Below are 15,932 nucleotides of genomic sequence, written 5' to 3' on the forward strand. Positions count from 1 at the left end.
TATGATAGTAATTGCAGAGCGAGTGTTTATGATATGAACTTACTTGTCTTGTCGACGAGTGTTTATCATATGGACTTACTTGTCTTGTCGACGTTAGCTGGGACCAATTATTCCGGTTGTGTCTGAACGACTAAGCTTGCTACTCCTAGTGTAGTATTGATGCTGTAATGGAGGGGTGGAGCGTGGAGGGGAAGGGGAGTGAGTTTCAAATCGTGCGTCCGTGTCGTTGCTTGAGAGGTGTTACTCGAATTGGATTGGGCGAGCCTGGCATTAAACGTGGCTATTGGAGCGCATGCGTTCTGTGATTTAAACATACTGGGAACTTTATTCTGATTTACGGCCTGGATTAACATTGGAATTCTCTCATGTAACAGATTTTTGTTATCGATGACGTCGTTAAGATTTTAATTTTTATAAGTTTGTTCCAAATAAATGTACAAGTTCTCAGTTTCGTTAAATAATTTCCCTTTGCCTAGGCTTTTAACAATCGTCAAATCATTATCTATTGAGGTGAACTTATGGCCTGTTTCAGTCATATGCTGGCTCATGGCTGAATACTTGTTATGCTTGGAAGCATTGTAATGTTCCAGATACCTTGTGTAAAAGCTCTTCCCTGTTTGGCCAAAATATGTGAACTCACATAGGGCACATTTTAACCTATAAACACCAGATCCTGAGTAATATTTAATTCGGACACCTGGGGCAACCAATGCATTTGCCTGTCTGGTGAAGACTATGCATACTTCTTACATTACACCTTTTTCTTCTCTGGGAAGAACTGTCAACATAATCATAAATTCTGTCTATTCAGGGCTTTCTTCAGACTGATTTTTCCCTGACCACCTTCCTTACTACTCTCATGCATTCCATCTGTCGTGAGTAGAGATGGCTTCTATGACTGAATGCGGGTTATCGAATGTGGAAATGGAGCAAGAGTGATTCAGGCTGATTTGAGTGATGCGGACGACATTTCTGTATACAAAGTCCGTAGTTAGAGCAATAATGTGCAGAATTACATTGGTCAAATGCATCAGTTTATAGGGAGCCCATGATCTCGGAACGAGGTCACCTTCTGCTGTAGACTATATTGAGAACATAGGTGGAGTCTATCTGAAAGATCAGCTCCTTCATGGCTACCTTCTTAGAGATAAAGTTGATCAAGCGGTATATAACGTTACTCAGGAAATTAATGAATTTTGCAATTCTAAATGCAATGATCATTTATTGTAGATATTTACCAGAATCTAAAATAGACCACTTGAAATTTAGTGCATGTTGTACAGGCACTGCCTGTGGAACATTCACGTACAAAAGTCCTTAGTTTTTCGACAAATGTGCCTTATCTCACTGAAAGGCATTTCCTTAAGAGAACTCGAAGAGTGGGGTAAGACAGCCAAACAATGTGTGTGTCCAAGCTGAAAGTTTAGAGAAAGACAGTGTTTTGGCTTCCAGATTACAAAGCGGGTGTCTGCATTGAGGGTGTTGAAAGACGTTTCATACCAAACTCGGTTATTAATATAAGATAGCATATTTTCTAAAAGAATGAGTTTTTTAAACATGCACGTGAAAGTATTATTGAAGCCTGTAAAATAACAGTACTGTTATGCTGCTTTGAAATAATCTTGCATGAATCTGATAAATTCCAGTGCTTAGAACTCCTCTCGTAGAACAGAGGCGACCGGTCATTTAAATCCACTACACTGAGGGGTCAACCTCTCAGACTAGTTCTACATATGCATATGTGCTTCCGCTTAATAGCTACAGCAGCAGTGTGCTGGTCACTGCGCACCATTGAATTGGAGAATAATTTGCCTTTTAACCTTTGATACAAAATGAAAATAGATTCCTAGGTGCCTTGGTGTTGACTGCAACCTGTGCTAAAAATTTAAACTTCTGATAGTCAAGTGCTCAATTATAGGCCTTCGAGATGGGGCTCTACCAAAAGATGTTAATTGTCATGCACAGATCACGTTGCAAATGCAGAGGTACTTTGAAGGTTGAGAAAGGATAAGTACTTCTCACTGTGAAAACTAGCAAGCTTCAATGACTTGGTCTCATGAGAAATAGCAGATATAATCTCCTGAAAAAATTCTGGAATGAAAAATACAGAGGGGGTTGTTGGCAGGAGACAAATCTTCTGACTTAAAAAAAAAACCCACTGGCTAGGCGCTCTCAAGACATTAGCATACCTGCCAAGCATTCCGGTTTTTCCATAAAACGTTTGGATTTTGAGCGTTTTACAGTTGTGCGGATGAACGTTATTGTACGCATTTTTAATATCCGCACTTGGTTTTGCTTTCTGCGGTCAAATCGGAATTGTTTGACTTTTGCTAGTAGCTGGTAATAAGAGATGCAGTGTTTGAAATTCGACCGGTAAGTGCATTGATAATCACATGGACTATCTCTGTGCTTTTGTCACCTGTTAGACCTCAACTGCTACTTCATTCATTGAGATGTTCCCAAGCAAGTAGCAGGCTTTGTTTCTGAAGAAAAGAAATCCATGAAAAGTAGCAGTCTTTGAATTTATATATAACGACTTGAGTAACTGCGTCGTGCTTGATAAGAGCTGAAAGGCTTTGTTTGTTTGTGGGTGTAATACTGGCGGTAGTTCTGAAACTCGTGCTTTTGTGTGACAAATTTGTAAGCGATTTAGTATTTTTAGTGGTGTTCGTAATGTGTTCAACTAAGAAATGATAGTCTTTTAGGGAGGCATATTCTGCTTAATTTCCTTGTTTTATACAATCACAGAAAGTGTTCCCAGTGTTAAGTGAAAGCAGATGACTAGTCAAGATGTAACTTTGTGTATGTATTTAATTTCAGGGGTGATCATAACATATATTAGACTTATATTAGTATTGTTCCGAGGTATCTGTGGAACAGCAGAGGTGAAAGAAGGTGCGGGGGTGAACAGGTCTCAGGCTACGAAATTAAAGTTAATTTAAAATTTAACAAGGTTATATTTTCTTTGCAAAATCAAGAAATAACAAGTATGGCAGGTACAGAGTAGCAAGGCAACAAAAGTACAATTACAGTATTTACCGGATTTGGGCTTCGAGCCCCGAACTCACAATTCTTGGGCAATTAGCCCGACTTTACTCCAAAATAAGTTTTAACAGAGGGGCAGAAAACCCCATTCATGCCCAGGAGCACTTGCTCCAAATTACACAGTAAAGCCTCCTTGAGGCGCGCAGAAAACAAAATTTTCAAGAAAGAGCAACTCGCTCTCAAAATTTAAGCCTGTCAAAGGCCACACCAAATTCCACCTTCAAGTTGTCCTCTAAGGACATAAACACAGGGGTAAAATACCCAACCTACTGAGGCCTATTAAGTGAGAAAAGGTTAATTACATGGCCTCTAAAATACCAATTTGAGAGGAGGCGATCTGCACTCCTAATACATTTTGTTTAAAACCTAATCTGGCTCTAGGCCGCTAATGCAAGGGCTAATCCCATACTAAAGAGGCGACTTTAGAAAAAAACAATTTACATTACGTTAAGGAAGGATCGGTTGTGAAAAATAAGTTCACCTCAAAACTATATGAGTGGGAGCTCGAGAGGGTTAAGCACTCTCTATCCCAATGTGTAGCTTTAAAAGAGAATAGATGCTAAGAGTCTTTACATTTTAGGGAAAGTTACATGGTGGAAACGCTTCGGACCCGCCCCGAGAGTTAAACTGCTGAGCTAGCACGAAAAGAAGTTATTAAACGGCCATTACCTTGTTGTTGAACTGCTGCCCGAAGAAAGAGGCGCTTCTCGCCCCCTGCTACGTACTTTACACACTGAAAGATGGTACTGAAGTGGCGCAGAGACCCTAAAATCAGCAGTTTATATACTCTCGCGGAAAGTTCGAGGCGTTACAGGAATGAGAACACCCTCCCACAAGGATTTTATTGGTTCACCAAGAAAACCCCTACACAATACGAAGAAGAAACACATTATTGGTGGAAAATTAATTCGAGAAATTCGGGATTGGCTAAATTCAAAACAAGGTGAAAGAAAGGGTTATACAGCCAACTTTAACAATAACAGAAAGAAATTTAACAAGGAACAAACTTTTGAAATAAAAATTTCTCCAAAAAACAGTTCTTTCACTTCGCACTAGGGTGCACTATTGTAGTTCTTCAGTAGTGTCCTCTAGAAGAGAAAGTTCACACTTCTTACTACAGGCAAAACAAAAACACATCGAAAACGACCCAGTTCAAAAACTCCAAGATTTCCAAGTAGTGACATCTTCTGAGAAACTTTAAAATTAACACCTTAGATAAAGTTCAGACTTCCTCCAGTAGGGGAGTTTCAACTGGCGCAAGGTTTGAATTAGCGGCGTGGAGGTGTACCGCCCGGTACAAGTATTGTTTATAACCTCCCCTCATGCCGTCCTTTTCCATTATGTCTGAGGACTTTGCGATGCATGCACATGTTAAAAATTTTCCGCTGTAGGATCTTCCGGATTTCTGTTTGAAAGTTAGCAGGTTTGCATTGGCAGTTACTCCAAGCAGCTCACTACAGAGAAACTACAGCCAATATTGGTTGCAGATATGCAGAATGGATGGGGACTAGAAGAGATAGTCATAAGCGGAAGGTGAATATTGTCGGGGGAAGTACTAATGGGCCGGTTCTGTGCAAAGTGGCAGGGCATTCGAATCATCTTCCAGGTTCGGAAATTGAAACGGCTCTGTTAGGAGAGAAGCAGTGCGGTATTAGTGATTCAGATAGTGCCTCTTGAAGAAAAAGATGACTACTTAGAATGCGTTGATGTAACATCTCCTTACAGTGACAATCGGTGGGAGAGTTTCATACTGTGTATGGTGAACAGAAAAGTTTTTGCTGGACAGTCAGGGCCACAAAAGGATTTGTCAGTGTTACTGATAAATTCTTGTTCTTTGTTGATGGTTATGTATAGGGAGCAGATTTTTGTGTAATTATGTATTTTGCTTGCGTATGTTTAACACAATTCCTGTTGTGCATCCCCAGATGTAAGATCCTAATCTGTTTTACATACTCATTTTCACACAACATTTATGTAAATAAATATTTAAGGAAATCCATAATCGCATAAATGGGCAATGTTTGCTACTTAGTGAAATTTAAAATGCTTGTGTAGTATAAAATTATCCTCTTATTCTTATTTTAAGATTATGGTACTGGGTTTTTTTTTTTTTTTTTTTTTTTTTTTTTAGTGTGTCTAATGTCAAATTTCTGAATGTTGTGGCTATTTATGGACTTCCTTCTGGAAATTCGAAGACTAACTGGTCACTAGCTACTTAGTTACCTTCACTGTGATTAGATTCGCTGCACAAGTTGCTTCCCTCCATGATTGAGTTGCCTAGCAATCTGACTCGCTTGTATTAGTCAGTCCACTTGGATTTGGTTTATAAAATGTCAGCGAAAGGCAGTCGCGGAGAGATAAGGTGATGGGGAAAACTGATTGAACTACGCACTGGAATGATATTCCCCAAACAGACTAGTGGGATTGTCACTTGTAAGGTTAGTCGTTTCGGTCCGTATCGTTCCCGTGGTCATGTGATTTTATCTGAATTTCTAAGTTTAAAGAAATATCTTTCATTGTCTGCTGCATTTAAAAAAAATAATTATTTTTTTGAAACAGGGAATCACAGTAAATGTGCACCTCTCAGCCTACAAACCATTGTGCAAAGTGAAGTCTAGTAAAAGATTGGGTCTTCAATATGTAGATGAATTTTGTAATATTTTCACTACCGATGGAAAAGCGTTATTTTGTCAACAGTGTGGTAAAACAGTATGTGCTTATCAATGCTCTACAGTAACCCAGCATTTGCCTGGAAATAAGCACATTGCTGCTGTTTCGCATGTGTGTTCACGACAATTTCTAATAGATGAACCAGATTCTTCAAATGTAGGCCCAACCAAATGCCCCCAGAGTTGCTTTGATGCATGTAAAGCATTCTTTGCACAAACATTCCTCTCAGAAAAAGAATCAGAATGAGATTCCTAAAAAATGTATTCATTTTTTTGAGCCTCCAGACGAATGTTTCAAATATACTTTACAAAGTATTTGGGCGGTATGTGATGGTGAAAAACTATGGATGAACATTGTTGAAACCAATTAGTAAAGTGGCAGAAAAGTAAGAAATGTTGTAGTTGGTGTGTTGAATGACAAACTACTTCTGATATCCTTACTTGCTAGCATGGGAAAGAAATACCTGCTGCTAACTGTGTCACCATTCCTAGGTTTTTTAATGGAGCCATGCACTTTATGGTATAGTATGTAGACAATTACAAAAATGTTTGCATCCATTGTGAATGTACTTCAAATCAATCAATACTGATCTGCATTTAGGGCAGTCGCCCAGGTGGCAGATTCCCTATCTGTTGCTTTCCTAGTCTTTTCCGAAATGATTTCAAAGAAATTGGAAATTTATTGAACATCTCCCTTGGTAAGTTATTCCAATCCCTAACTCCCCTTCCTATAAATGAATATTTGCCCCAGTTTGTCCTCTTGAATTCCAACTTTATCTTCATATTGTGATCTTTCCTACTTTTATAGACGCCATTCAAACCTATTCGTCTACTAATGTCATTCCACGCCATCTCTCCGCTGACAGCTCGGAACATACCACTTAATGGAAATTCTAAGTTCCCATGGAGGGAATTAGATTCTTTTCCACCAATAGAGCATATCAAAAATCAGATCAAAAATTAGATTAATAGAGCAAACGCCGGAAAAGCCATCCATCTAATTTTTGATCTGATTTTTGATATGCTCTATTGGTGGAAAAGAATCTAATTCCCTCCATGGGAACTGAAAATTTCCATTTGGAATTGCTAGGCGGGCATTAATTCCATTGTGGAGTTTTATCTCCCGTATGCAGTTATCAGACTGTGCTTCATAAATAAGCTGATAAGTTCACCTGCATACACCCCAGCGTCAGTGGGTAGGGTCTGACACATCCCACTCTGAAGAGTCTAGTGTCAGACCTAAGACGAAACGCTGGTTAATAGAACATACCACTTAGTCGAGCAGCTCTTCTTCTTTCTCTCAATTCTTCCCAACCCAAACATTGCAACATTTTAGTAACGCTACTCTTCTGTCGGAAATCACCCAGAACAAATCGAGCTGCTTTTCTTTGGATTTCTTCCAGTTCTTGAATCAGGTAATCCTGGTGAGGGTCCCATACACTGGAACCATACTCTAGTTGGGGTCTTACCAGAGACTTACATGCACTCTCCTTTACATCCTTACTACAACCCCTAAACACCCTCATAACCATGTGCAGAGATCGGTACCCTTTATTTACAATCCCATTTATGTGATTACCCCAGTGAAGATCTTTCCTTATATTAACACCTAGATACTTACAATGATCCCCAAAAGGAACTTTCACCCCATCAACGCAGTAATTAAAACTGAGAGGACTTTTCCTATTTGTAAAACTCACAACCTGACTTTTAGCCCCGTTTATCAACATACCATTGCCTGCTGTCCATCTCACAATATTTTCGAGGTCACGTTGCAGTTGCTCACAATCTTGTAACTTATTTATCACTCTATAGAGAATAACATCATCCGCAAAAAGCCTTAACTTCGATTCCACTCCTTTACTCATATCATTTATATATATAAGAAAACATAAAGGTCCGATAACACTGCCCTGAGGAACTCCCCTCTCAACTGTTAAAGGGTCAGACAAAGCTTCACCTACTCTAACTCTCTGAGAGATCTATTTTCTAGAAATATAGCAACCCATTCAGTCACTCTTTTGTCTAGTCCAATTGCACTCATTTTTGCCAGTAGTCTCCCATGATCCACCCTATCAAATGCTTTAGACATGTCAATCGCGATACAGTCCATTTGACCTCCAGAATCCAAGATATCTGCTATATCTTGCTGGAATCCTACAAGTTGAGCTTCAGTGGAATAACCTTTCCTAAAACCGAATTGCCTTCTTTCGAACCAGTTATTAATTTCACAAACATGTCTAATATAATCAGAAAGAATGCCTTCCCAAAGCTTACATACAATGCATGTCAAACTTACTGGCCTGTAATTTTCAGCTTTATGTCTATCACCCTTTCCTTTATACACAGGGGCTACTATAGCAACTCTCCATTCATCTGGTATAGCTCCTCCGACCAAACAATAATCAAATAAGTACTTCAGATATGGTACTATATCCCAACCCCTTGTCTTTAGTATATCCCCAGAAATCTGATCAATTCCAGCCGCTTTTCTAGTTTTCAACTTTTGTATCTTATTGTAAATGTCATTGTTATCATACGTAAATTTTATTACTTCTTTGGCCTTAGTCTCTTCCTCTATCTCGACATTATCCTTGTAACCAACAATCTTTACATACTGCTGACTGAATACTTCTGCCTTTTGAAGATCCTCACATACACACTCCCCTTGTTCATTAATTATTCCTGGAATGTCCTTCTTGGAACCTGTTTCTGTGACTGGTTGTCAATTGGGATTCAAGAGTTACCGAAAGACAGCTCTTTGAAAAATATGGCATTTGTATCTGCCAGTCTCAGCTTCTTGCGTAAAACCATAGACGTAAGTGAAAAATTCACTCACAATCAGCCTTGCAGGTACGGCGACTGTTAAAGGTCAGATATCAAAATTAGAAACCATAGAATTAGAAAAACATAGGTTTTTAAAAATGTGCAAACTTGCTGATGAGCTGGAGGGTACTCATGTTCGTGAAATTGATGGCATTAGTTTTGGTGAAATGCCTCTTTAACTATACGTGCTTGATGTGCTGTAATGTGGAGCGGTCGTTTTTGCAGCATAATGTGTTCATTTAGAGATATACGGCAAGCATTTGTGATGGTCAATTTGGAGATGACCTTTGTTGTTCACTGCAATTCTGAGGCTACTTCTAGCAACTGACCATTCCAGCACGTTAGTGGCAAGTATCAGCTGATACAAATTTTTCAAAGATGGGGGGTTGTTTTTGTCTTATTTAAACAAAACATGACCTTTTTGTAAATTCCATAATATTTATTCTGGCATGTCAAAAATGAATATACCATACTGCATTTTTCTATGCAGACATCCATTTGCCTTAAGAAGCATGTTTGGTAGCACCGTATTTATTAAAATACTTCATATTTATTTACCTCAACATCAATGGTTGTGATATTTATCAAATATTTTTATCACAAAAATTTTTTCACAGTTTCAGCACATTAAAAACTGCTATCTATTTTAAATATTGTATGTTGGCTAAGTTCATACTTAGTACAGAAACTGGTAGTTATCAAACTACTAATTCTGCACTTTAAATTGTTCTCGGTAAGCCTGTGTTACTCACAGTATGGGTCTCACAATCTTGAAGTTCGTGCTCTTATTCTCACTGTTCATTCACATTAGTTCACTCTGTCTTTGTGCTTCGTGTCTTTGTTTTCAGTCTGCCAAACACAAAAAGTTCAGTATAAATGTTACACTAAAACTTACCTGTATAAACACACCAACATCAAAACATATTTAAATATTTTTATTTGTTTCTGTACTTAACCTAGAGTTTGGTTGTCATTTATTGTTTACACTGGATTGCTGAAGCATTTTTACGAAGCTATCTATCCACTTTTGTATCTTTTTGTCAACTTCTTTATCATAGATAGATTTCAGTAGTTCACCAGTATTTGTAACCTCTTTCTACTTAAACGTTATCCTTATACTATAATAGTCTTAACATACTGCTGACATAATACTTCTGCTTTCTGTAAGTAATCCCCTCTACATTTCTTGGTTCAGTAATGATTCCTGAAATGCCCTTTGTGGAACCTGATTCTGCCTTCCATTTTATCCAAAAAACTAATCTTACCGGGTGAGTTGGCCATGCGGTTAGGGGCGCACGGCTGTGAGCTTGCATCCGGGATATAGTGGGTTTGAATCCCACTGTTGGCAGCCCTGAAGATGGTTTCCTGTGGTTTCCCATTTTCAAACCAGGCAAATGCTGGGGCTGTACCTTAACGCCACGGCCGCTTCTTTCCAGCTCTTAGGCCTTTCCTATCCCATAGTCGCCATAAGACCTATCTGTGTCTGTGCGATGTAAAGCCACTAGCAACAAAAAATTAATCTGTCAATTATGTTTGACATGATGCTATTCTTACCTTTCTTATATAAAATTTCCTAGTAAGTTCTTAAATCATGCCTTATTTCCAAAACTATTCCTAACCCTCTTTGTCTTATTGATCATATGGTATTGCCTGATAAGTCTTTCTTTTAGTCTTTCTTTCTATCACATTTATTTTTGGCTATGACAAGAACACCATTGTGATCTGTCATTGTTCACTTCAGTTTCTCTCTAGAAATAACCTGGCTTTATCAGCAACACATCTAGAATATTCACTTTATTTGGTTCAGTCAGTTTGATTCAGCTGTCCTTCCCAGATTAACTTAATGTACTATTTGTTTTTTATGTCTTCTATCATTCACACTACCTTCCTGTTAACATTTGGTACATTGAGATCGCCCTACTCGGCTGAGTAGCTCGGACGGCGGAGCCCAACATGGCAGATTCAATCCTGGCTCAGTCTAGTAGTATTTGAAGGTGCACAAATGTCTGCTTCATGTCTATAGATTTACTGTCATGTGAAAACTCCTGCAGGGCAAAAATCTGGCACAATAATAATAATAATAATGATAATAATAATAATAATTCCAGCTGTTCTCATCCTGTCTGATACTCTCCAGTTCCATGAGAATTTCTGCATGCATAATATTGCTTCCTATAGGTCATTCCATGTTAAGAAAACAGTATTGCTCTTACTACAACAAGGTTGCCATATCACACGGTTCTGCTCAACATCACGGGAGAATCGCGATACATATACTGGTGAAACTCTGAATTTAATTTCAAGATAAGAAGGGGAAGAAACTGAAGTGAAAATTTTTAGGAACTAGAGGGGACAGGTTTTTTTTTAATTTTTTTTTTTTTTTTTTAGGGATTTTGATTTTCACACCAAATAGGAAAATGGCTCCACATAAATTTGTGAAACTCAACACTTAAGTTCATGATAAAAGTAAGATGCTAAGCTTCAAATTATACTTATTACCTCAAGGGGGATCAGTTTGGTTTTCACAATAATACAGGAAAACGGTGGCAAGAATAAAATGTGCTCACTGTAAGAAGCAGCTAAATAACAAAACCAAGCCCATATAAATATCCTAGTGAATTCCTGTATCCATGCAAGTCATGGTGTGATGCATCACAGCACACCACAGCATCGAAACCTTCAGTAATAACTGCTTTACAGTAAAAGAATATTAGAACACGCACACAAATAGCTGAACACGATAAGCTGCCAGCGATTCCGAGTAATGGATTACGTGTTACATATATGAGAGCAACTCGGAAGGAAAATGAAGGCAGGCAACAAAGCAATGGCTGTTCCTGCCATTGTGCTTTCTCCCTGCAAATCTGTTTATGAAATAGAGAATGTTAAGTACCATACTTATCTTAATAACTTGCAAGTAAAAAATGGCCGTGTCCTTTTTTCTTTATTTCATAATACAACATAAAGTACAGTATAATATTCCTTAATTACAAAGAATTATGGCTAAGAGGTGGTATGTTCACTCCTTGTAGGTCCAAAAGAGCAATACTGTTCTCCTACCATGGAATTCATATTAATCCTTACTGAATCCTTATTACCATATCAGGTAAACATATATCTATTAAATTACTTAATTCTATTCCCTTCTTCATAATACTGTACTACAGTTAAATGCTAACAAATTTATTTCCTCCATTGAAGAAGCTTGCTGCTGAAAATAAGACCCTGTGTCTTCTCTACATGCGCTCTTACACTTGGTCATATATTAAGTCTCTGCTTACCCCCTGTAAAAATAAATGCATGCGCGCCTACACCCACCCACCCACCCACCCACCCACCCACCCACCCTCTCTTTTATTTTCTGTGTTGGGATTGTTGTTTGTAATGGCACGATTTCAGTGTGTCGTAGAAATTTTACGAATTGCTGTCCCACCACTTGTTTAACCTGCATCTGAATTTTTTTATTTTTTTTCCCAGTGAACTTCTGTAAGAGATGTAAAAGGGAAATTGTTTTATGGTTTTTGTTTACCTGAAAGTTCAAATCAATGCTCGGCAGTGAAATGGATCTTTAGAAACAGGGAAATCTTGCCTAGATCTCATGTTGCTATTCTGTTCTTTGATAGCTTGTTGCCAGGTTGAATGGTCAAGACTGTTGAGGCGCTGGCCTTCTGACCCCAACTTGGCAGGTTCAATTCTGGCTCAGTCGAGTGGTATTTGAAGGTGCTTAAATATATTGGTCTTGTGTCTGCAGTTTTACTGGCATGTAAGAACTCCTTGGGGACTACATTTCGGCACCTTAAGTCGTGAAAACCATAAAAGCAGTTGGGGATGTAAAAGCCAATAACATGAAGCTAGCTTGTTGTGGTCTTGTCCCATTAATTGGCTAGTGTACAGTGTGATGTAAATTTTATTATAAAATTAAAGATGGATTTCTTATTTTGCAGGTGTTTCCCCGATTGGGATGAGATCTGCAAGACACTGGACCTCAACTCTCATTTGCCAAAGCCACCTCCAGAGGAGAAAGAGATGAAAGGAAAGGAAGAAGAGAAAAAGAAGGAAAAGGATGAGAAAGAAGGAGACAAAGAGATAGAGAAAGAAATTGAGAAGGAAATAGAGAAAGAAAAGGTAAGAAAATGTCAGTTTTGGATAATTTTCTTGCTTGTGCGTGCAGTTCATGACACCACCATCAGGATTTTTACAGAAATATTTTTCTTCAAAGAACAATGGGTAGGGGCTTTATGTCAACAATTGCATAAATAAGGAAGAAGTTAAATTTCAGGTACTTCTAGGTTGTACCATATTTTGCCTGCTAGGCTACACAGTTAAAAAGTAACAGTTCAACAGGCTAATGAGACCTTGCATACGTGACCATACAGATTTAATCCATTTTCAGTATACATGTACGCCATTGTGTTCAGATTGCTAAGATAAATTCCTATGCAGTTCTGAGGAATTTGTAATTTGAATATTTTGAGAGTTCATCAAAAGACCACATCAGTCCCACAACAAATATTAAAGCCTAGTTCTACTATCCCTTAATCCAGGGTCTCTCAGGGTGCATGCACCAGTGCATTGCATGGTGCAAAAGACTACTTCGCTTGGTTGACCAGAGTGCAGACCCCCACTCCTCGATTTGCAGCGGTAGCACTTTATCTCTTTCCCCACGCCGGTCTTGCGTGCTCCGCCTGTCTCCATCTTCCTCACTTGTTCTGTAGCGCTCCAAATCTGAGCAGAGTTGAGCCGAGCTTAGCCTAGTCGCCCCGAGACTCGCTGGTCTGAGCCGAGTGGAACCGATGCATTGTGCACAGAACCTCTGTGCCTCAGTTTGCACATGTGAGATTTTGGGCATTTGAGAGGCCCCTGTCTGCATCACTGCAGTCATAGTTCTCCTTGCCTCTCCTCCCCATTTCTATTGATTCAGTTGGCTTTGTTTTATTCTGCCTGTGTTTGATCAGTTCCAAAATACAGCAGCTGTACTTATCCAATTACTTAAGAGTGAATATAGTCTGTAGCATAACTCAACTGTTAATTTAAAGAAAAAATCTTTCTTTTGCATTGCAACATTTTACAATACTCTTCTAGGTAGTTAATGGTAAGACTTGCGCACTTAATCACATTATCGGGAGCACTGTTCTGTTGAACTAGAAAAGTCATAATTCACTAGAAACACTTCCAACAGACAGGGTTTTTTTCTTTAATTTTTACCAGCACAGCTATCAGTCTTCACCTTCTTCCCCTTGAGTCACATTATGAATGAGGTACTCATAATCTCATTTACCACAGTCCCTCCACTGTCTGCCAGTAGAATAATCCGCAGTTACATTTGCAGGGGTGAGATTTATCTCTGTAATTTTTTCTCCTAATTTCTGGGTTCAGCTCAAAGACATCAGGTTTGTCGTTCCCTTCATTCTTGATCACAAATGAAATCTTAGACTTCCGCTGGCAGTTCATTGTCTCTATCGAAGGGAAGTTTCCACACGTCATCTTGATCATTTCCATGGCTTATAGAATGACTAGTTGTATCCCCTGCGACAATCTTTTTGAGAGTGTACACTGAATTAATCGTGACTTTGGTTACACGGATTTCCCAGTGATGAAAGAGGCTGGAGTTTTTTTTAGTCGCACAGACACAGATAGGTCTTATAGCGATGAGGACAGGAATAGGCCAGGAGCGGGAAGGAAATGGCCGTGATCTTAATACCAAGGAAAAGTGTATGATTTTTCGTGGTCGACCACCGCGAAGAAAATAGAACTATTCATAACATAAATTAGGCCTCAACATAGCAGTGAAAAGGGGAAATTAAATATTTGTTTATTATAATAATTTGAAATTACTTTCGTAACCACTGAGTTCTCACCAAGGGAAAAGTTTACCGGCAGTCCAGTTTAAATAAACCCAACGACACATCACCCCGGTAGCAATTAAAACAGAATATTTAAAATAAAATGGCGCCAATGCAAGCTCAAGTGTTCATTAAAAGTAAGGGGAATTCAAACAATAATCGGAATAGTCACACGAAGTCGGAAGAGTCCGAGAAAACAGCAAACATCATCCACCTTCAGATAATTTTTAATCAACAAACTCTATAATCACCAGTTGACATAGTAACGCACCAACGCCATGTACCAAGCATAACCAAAGGTTACCACGGAAACAGAAGCCCGAAAAAGGAAGAAAGTGTAATATTACATGAAAAGAACAAGAAAGAACCAAGAAAATTAAAATAAGGACAGAGAAAATTAAAATAAAACTCCCGTCCTCTTGGTTAGAACTCAAATGGTTTAAAACTCAACCTAGTTGGGGTGATTTCATAACGATAAATATTGTAAACTTTACAAGATCTTCAAAAAAATTTCTACATGATAATTTTAACGATTTAGCTTCACCCCAGATCAATATAGGAAAAAAATTAATCCGAAATGTTACATTATAGGAATTAAATCTTTTTTTGAAAGCCGAAATCATGACTACCAAAAGCAACTTAGTCCCATACACCACATAATAGTTTCTCAAATTCATGAAAGCTGAAAGGAGTCAAAGTTCTTGAGGGTGCTGAAAAATTCTGCCGAATTGAGGTGACACCGTAGCGCCATTTTAATACTCGCATCCTTATGATGAAGCCATAAGGAAAATTGAAATAAACATACAGACTGGTGACGTTCCCTCGAAGATTTTAAGAAAATTAAAACACATTGAGGGCGAGAGAGGAAGTCCTCTCGCAATTTCCTTCACCCGAAGTCCATAATGTACGCCAAAAACCACTCGCACCTGAGACACCGAACGCAGGTCCACCTCCAACTGCACTCCACTCAATAATGGCTGCACTCACCCAGACCAAGGATCGACAATGACGAGCTTTCGTAGCAGAGAGCTCTAATTGGTCAAGGGGTGGAGCATCACAGTACGAGCACTCCGTGTAGAGGTCACCACATACAGGGTCCATTACTTCCCGTAGTTTCAATGAAGAATGAGCGCGATGCTCAAGGTATGTGTTTTTAATTAAACAGGGGAGGGAAAGAAAAGAAATGTAGAAAGCTTGACACCGATTTCAGCGGCGATTAGCCCAGAACCAAAACGTTTGGAGGAAGTGAAGTAGAATAAATGACACCTCGGCGTCAGTAGCAAGTCAAGGTTAGTCTTATGCTTGAGTTTAATGTGAAATGTTTATACTCTGACTGTTATTTAATTTATACAAGTTATGGCATCCACTGATCAGATACTTTAATATTTGGGTTAAGCGCTGGAGGAAGAGGACTTCAACAACAGAAGTGGTGGTAATGAAACAGATGAGGTTTACAAAAATGATCATAGACAGTGTGTCTGGAAGTTCTGAGGAAGAAAAGGCACTTTATTTGATTGGAAGGCTGTTATTTCATTAGTTTTAGGAAAGG

The 15,932-nt window shown here is 38.7% G+C and overlaps 1 protein-coding gene across 1 annotated transcript in view; it reads left to right on the forward strand.

Moving 5' to 3' along the window:
- fax (failed axon connections) overlaps window positions 1-15,932 on the forward strand; it is a 301,195-nt gene that overhangs the window by 246,136 nt on the left and 39,127 nt on the right. The window contains exon 6 of the mRNA XM_067140266.2: window positions 12,485-12,665. Within this exon, the coding sequence (XP_066996367.1) occupies window positions 12,485-12,665 (181 nt within the window). The remainder of the gene's footprint in view (window positions 1-12,484; window positions 12,666-15,932) is intronic.

This window comes from Anabrus simplex, chromosome 2, assembly GCF_040414725.1.
Source record: "Anabrus simplex isolate iqAnaSimp1 chromosome 2, ASM4041472v1, whole genome shotgun sequence".
Lineage (NCBI taxonomy): Eukaryota > Metazoa > Arthropoda > Insecta > Orthoptera > Tettigoniidae > Anabrus > Anabrus simplex.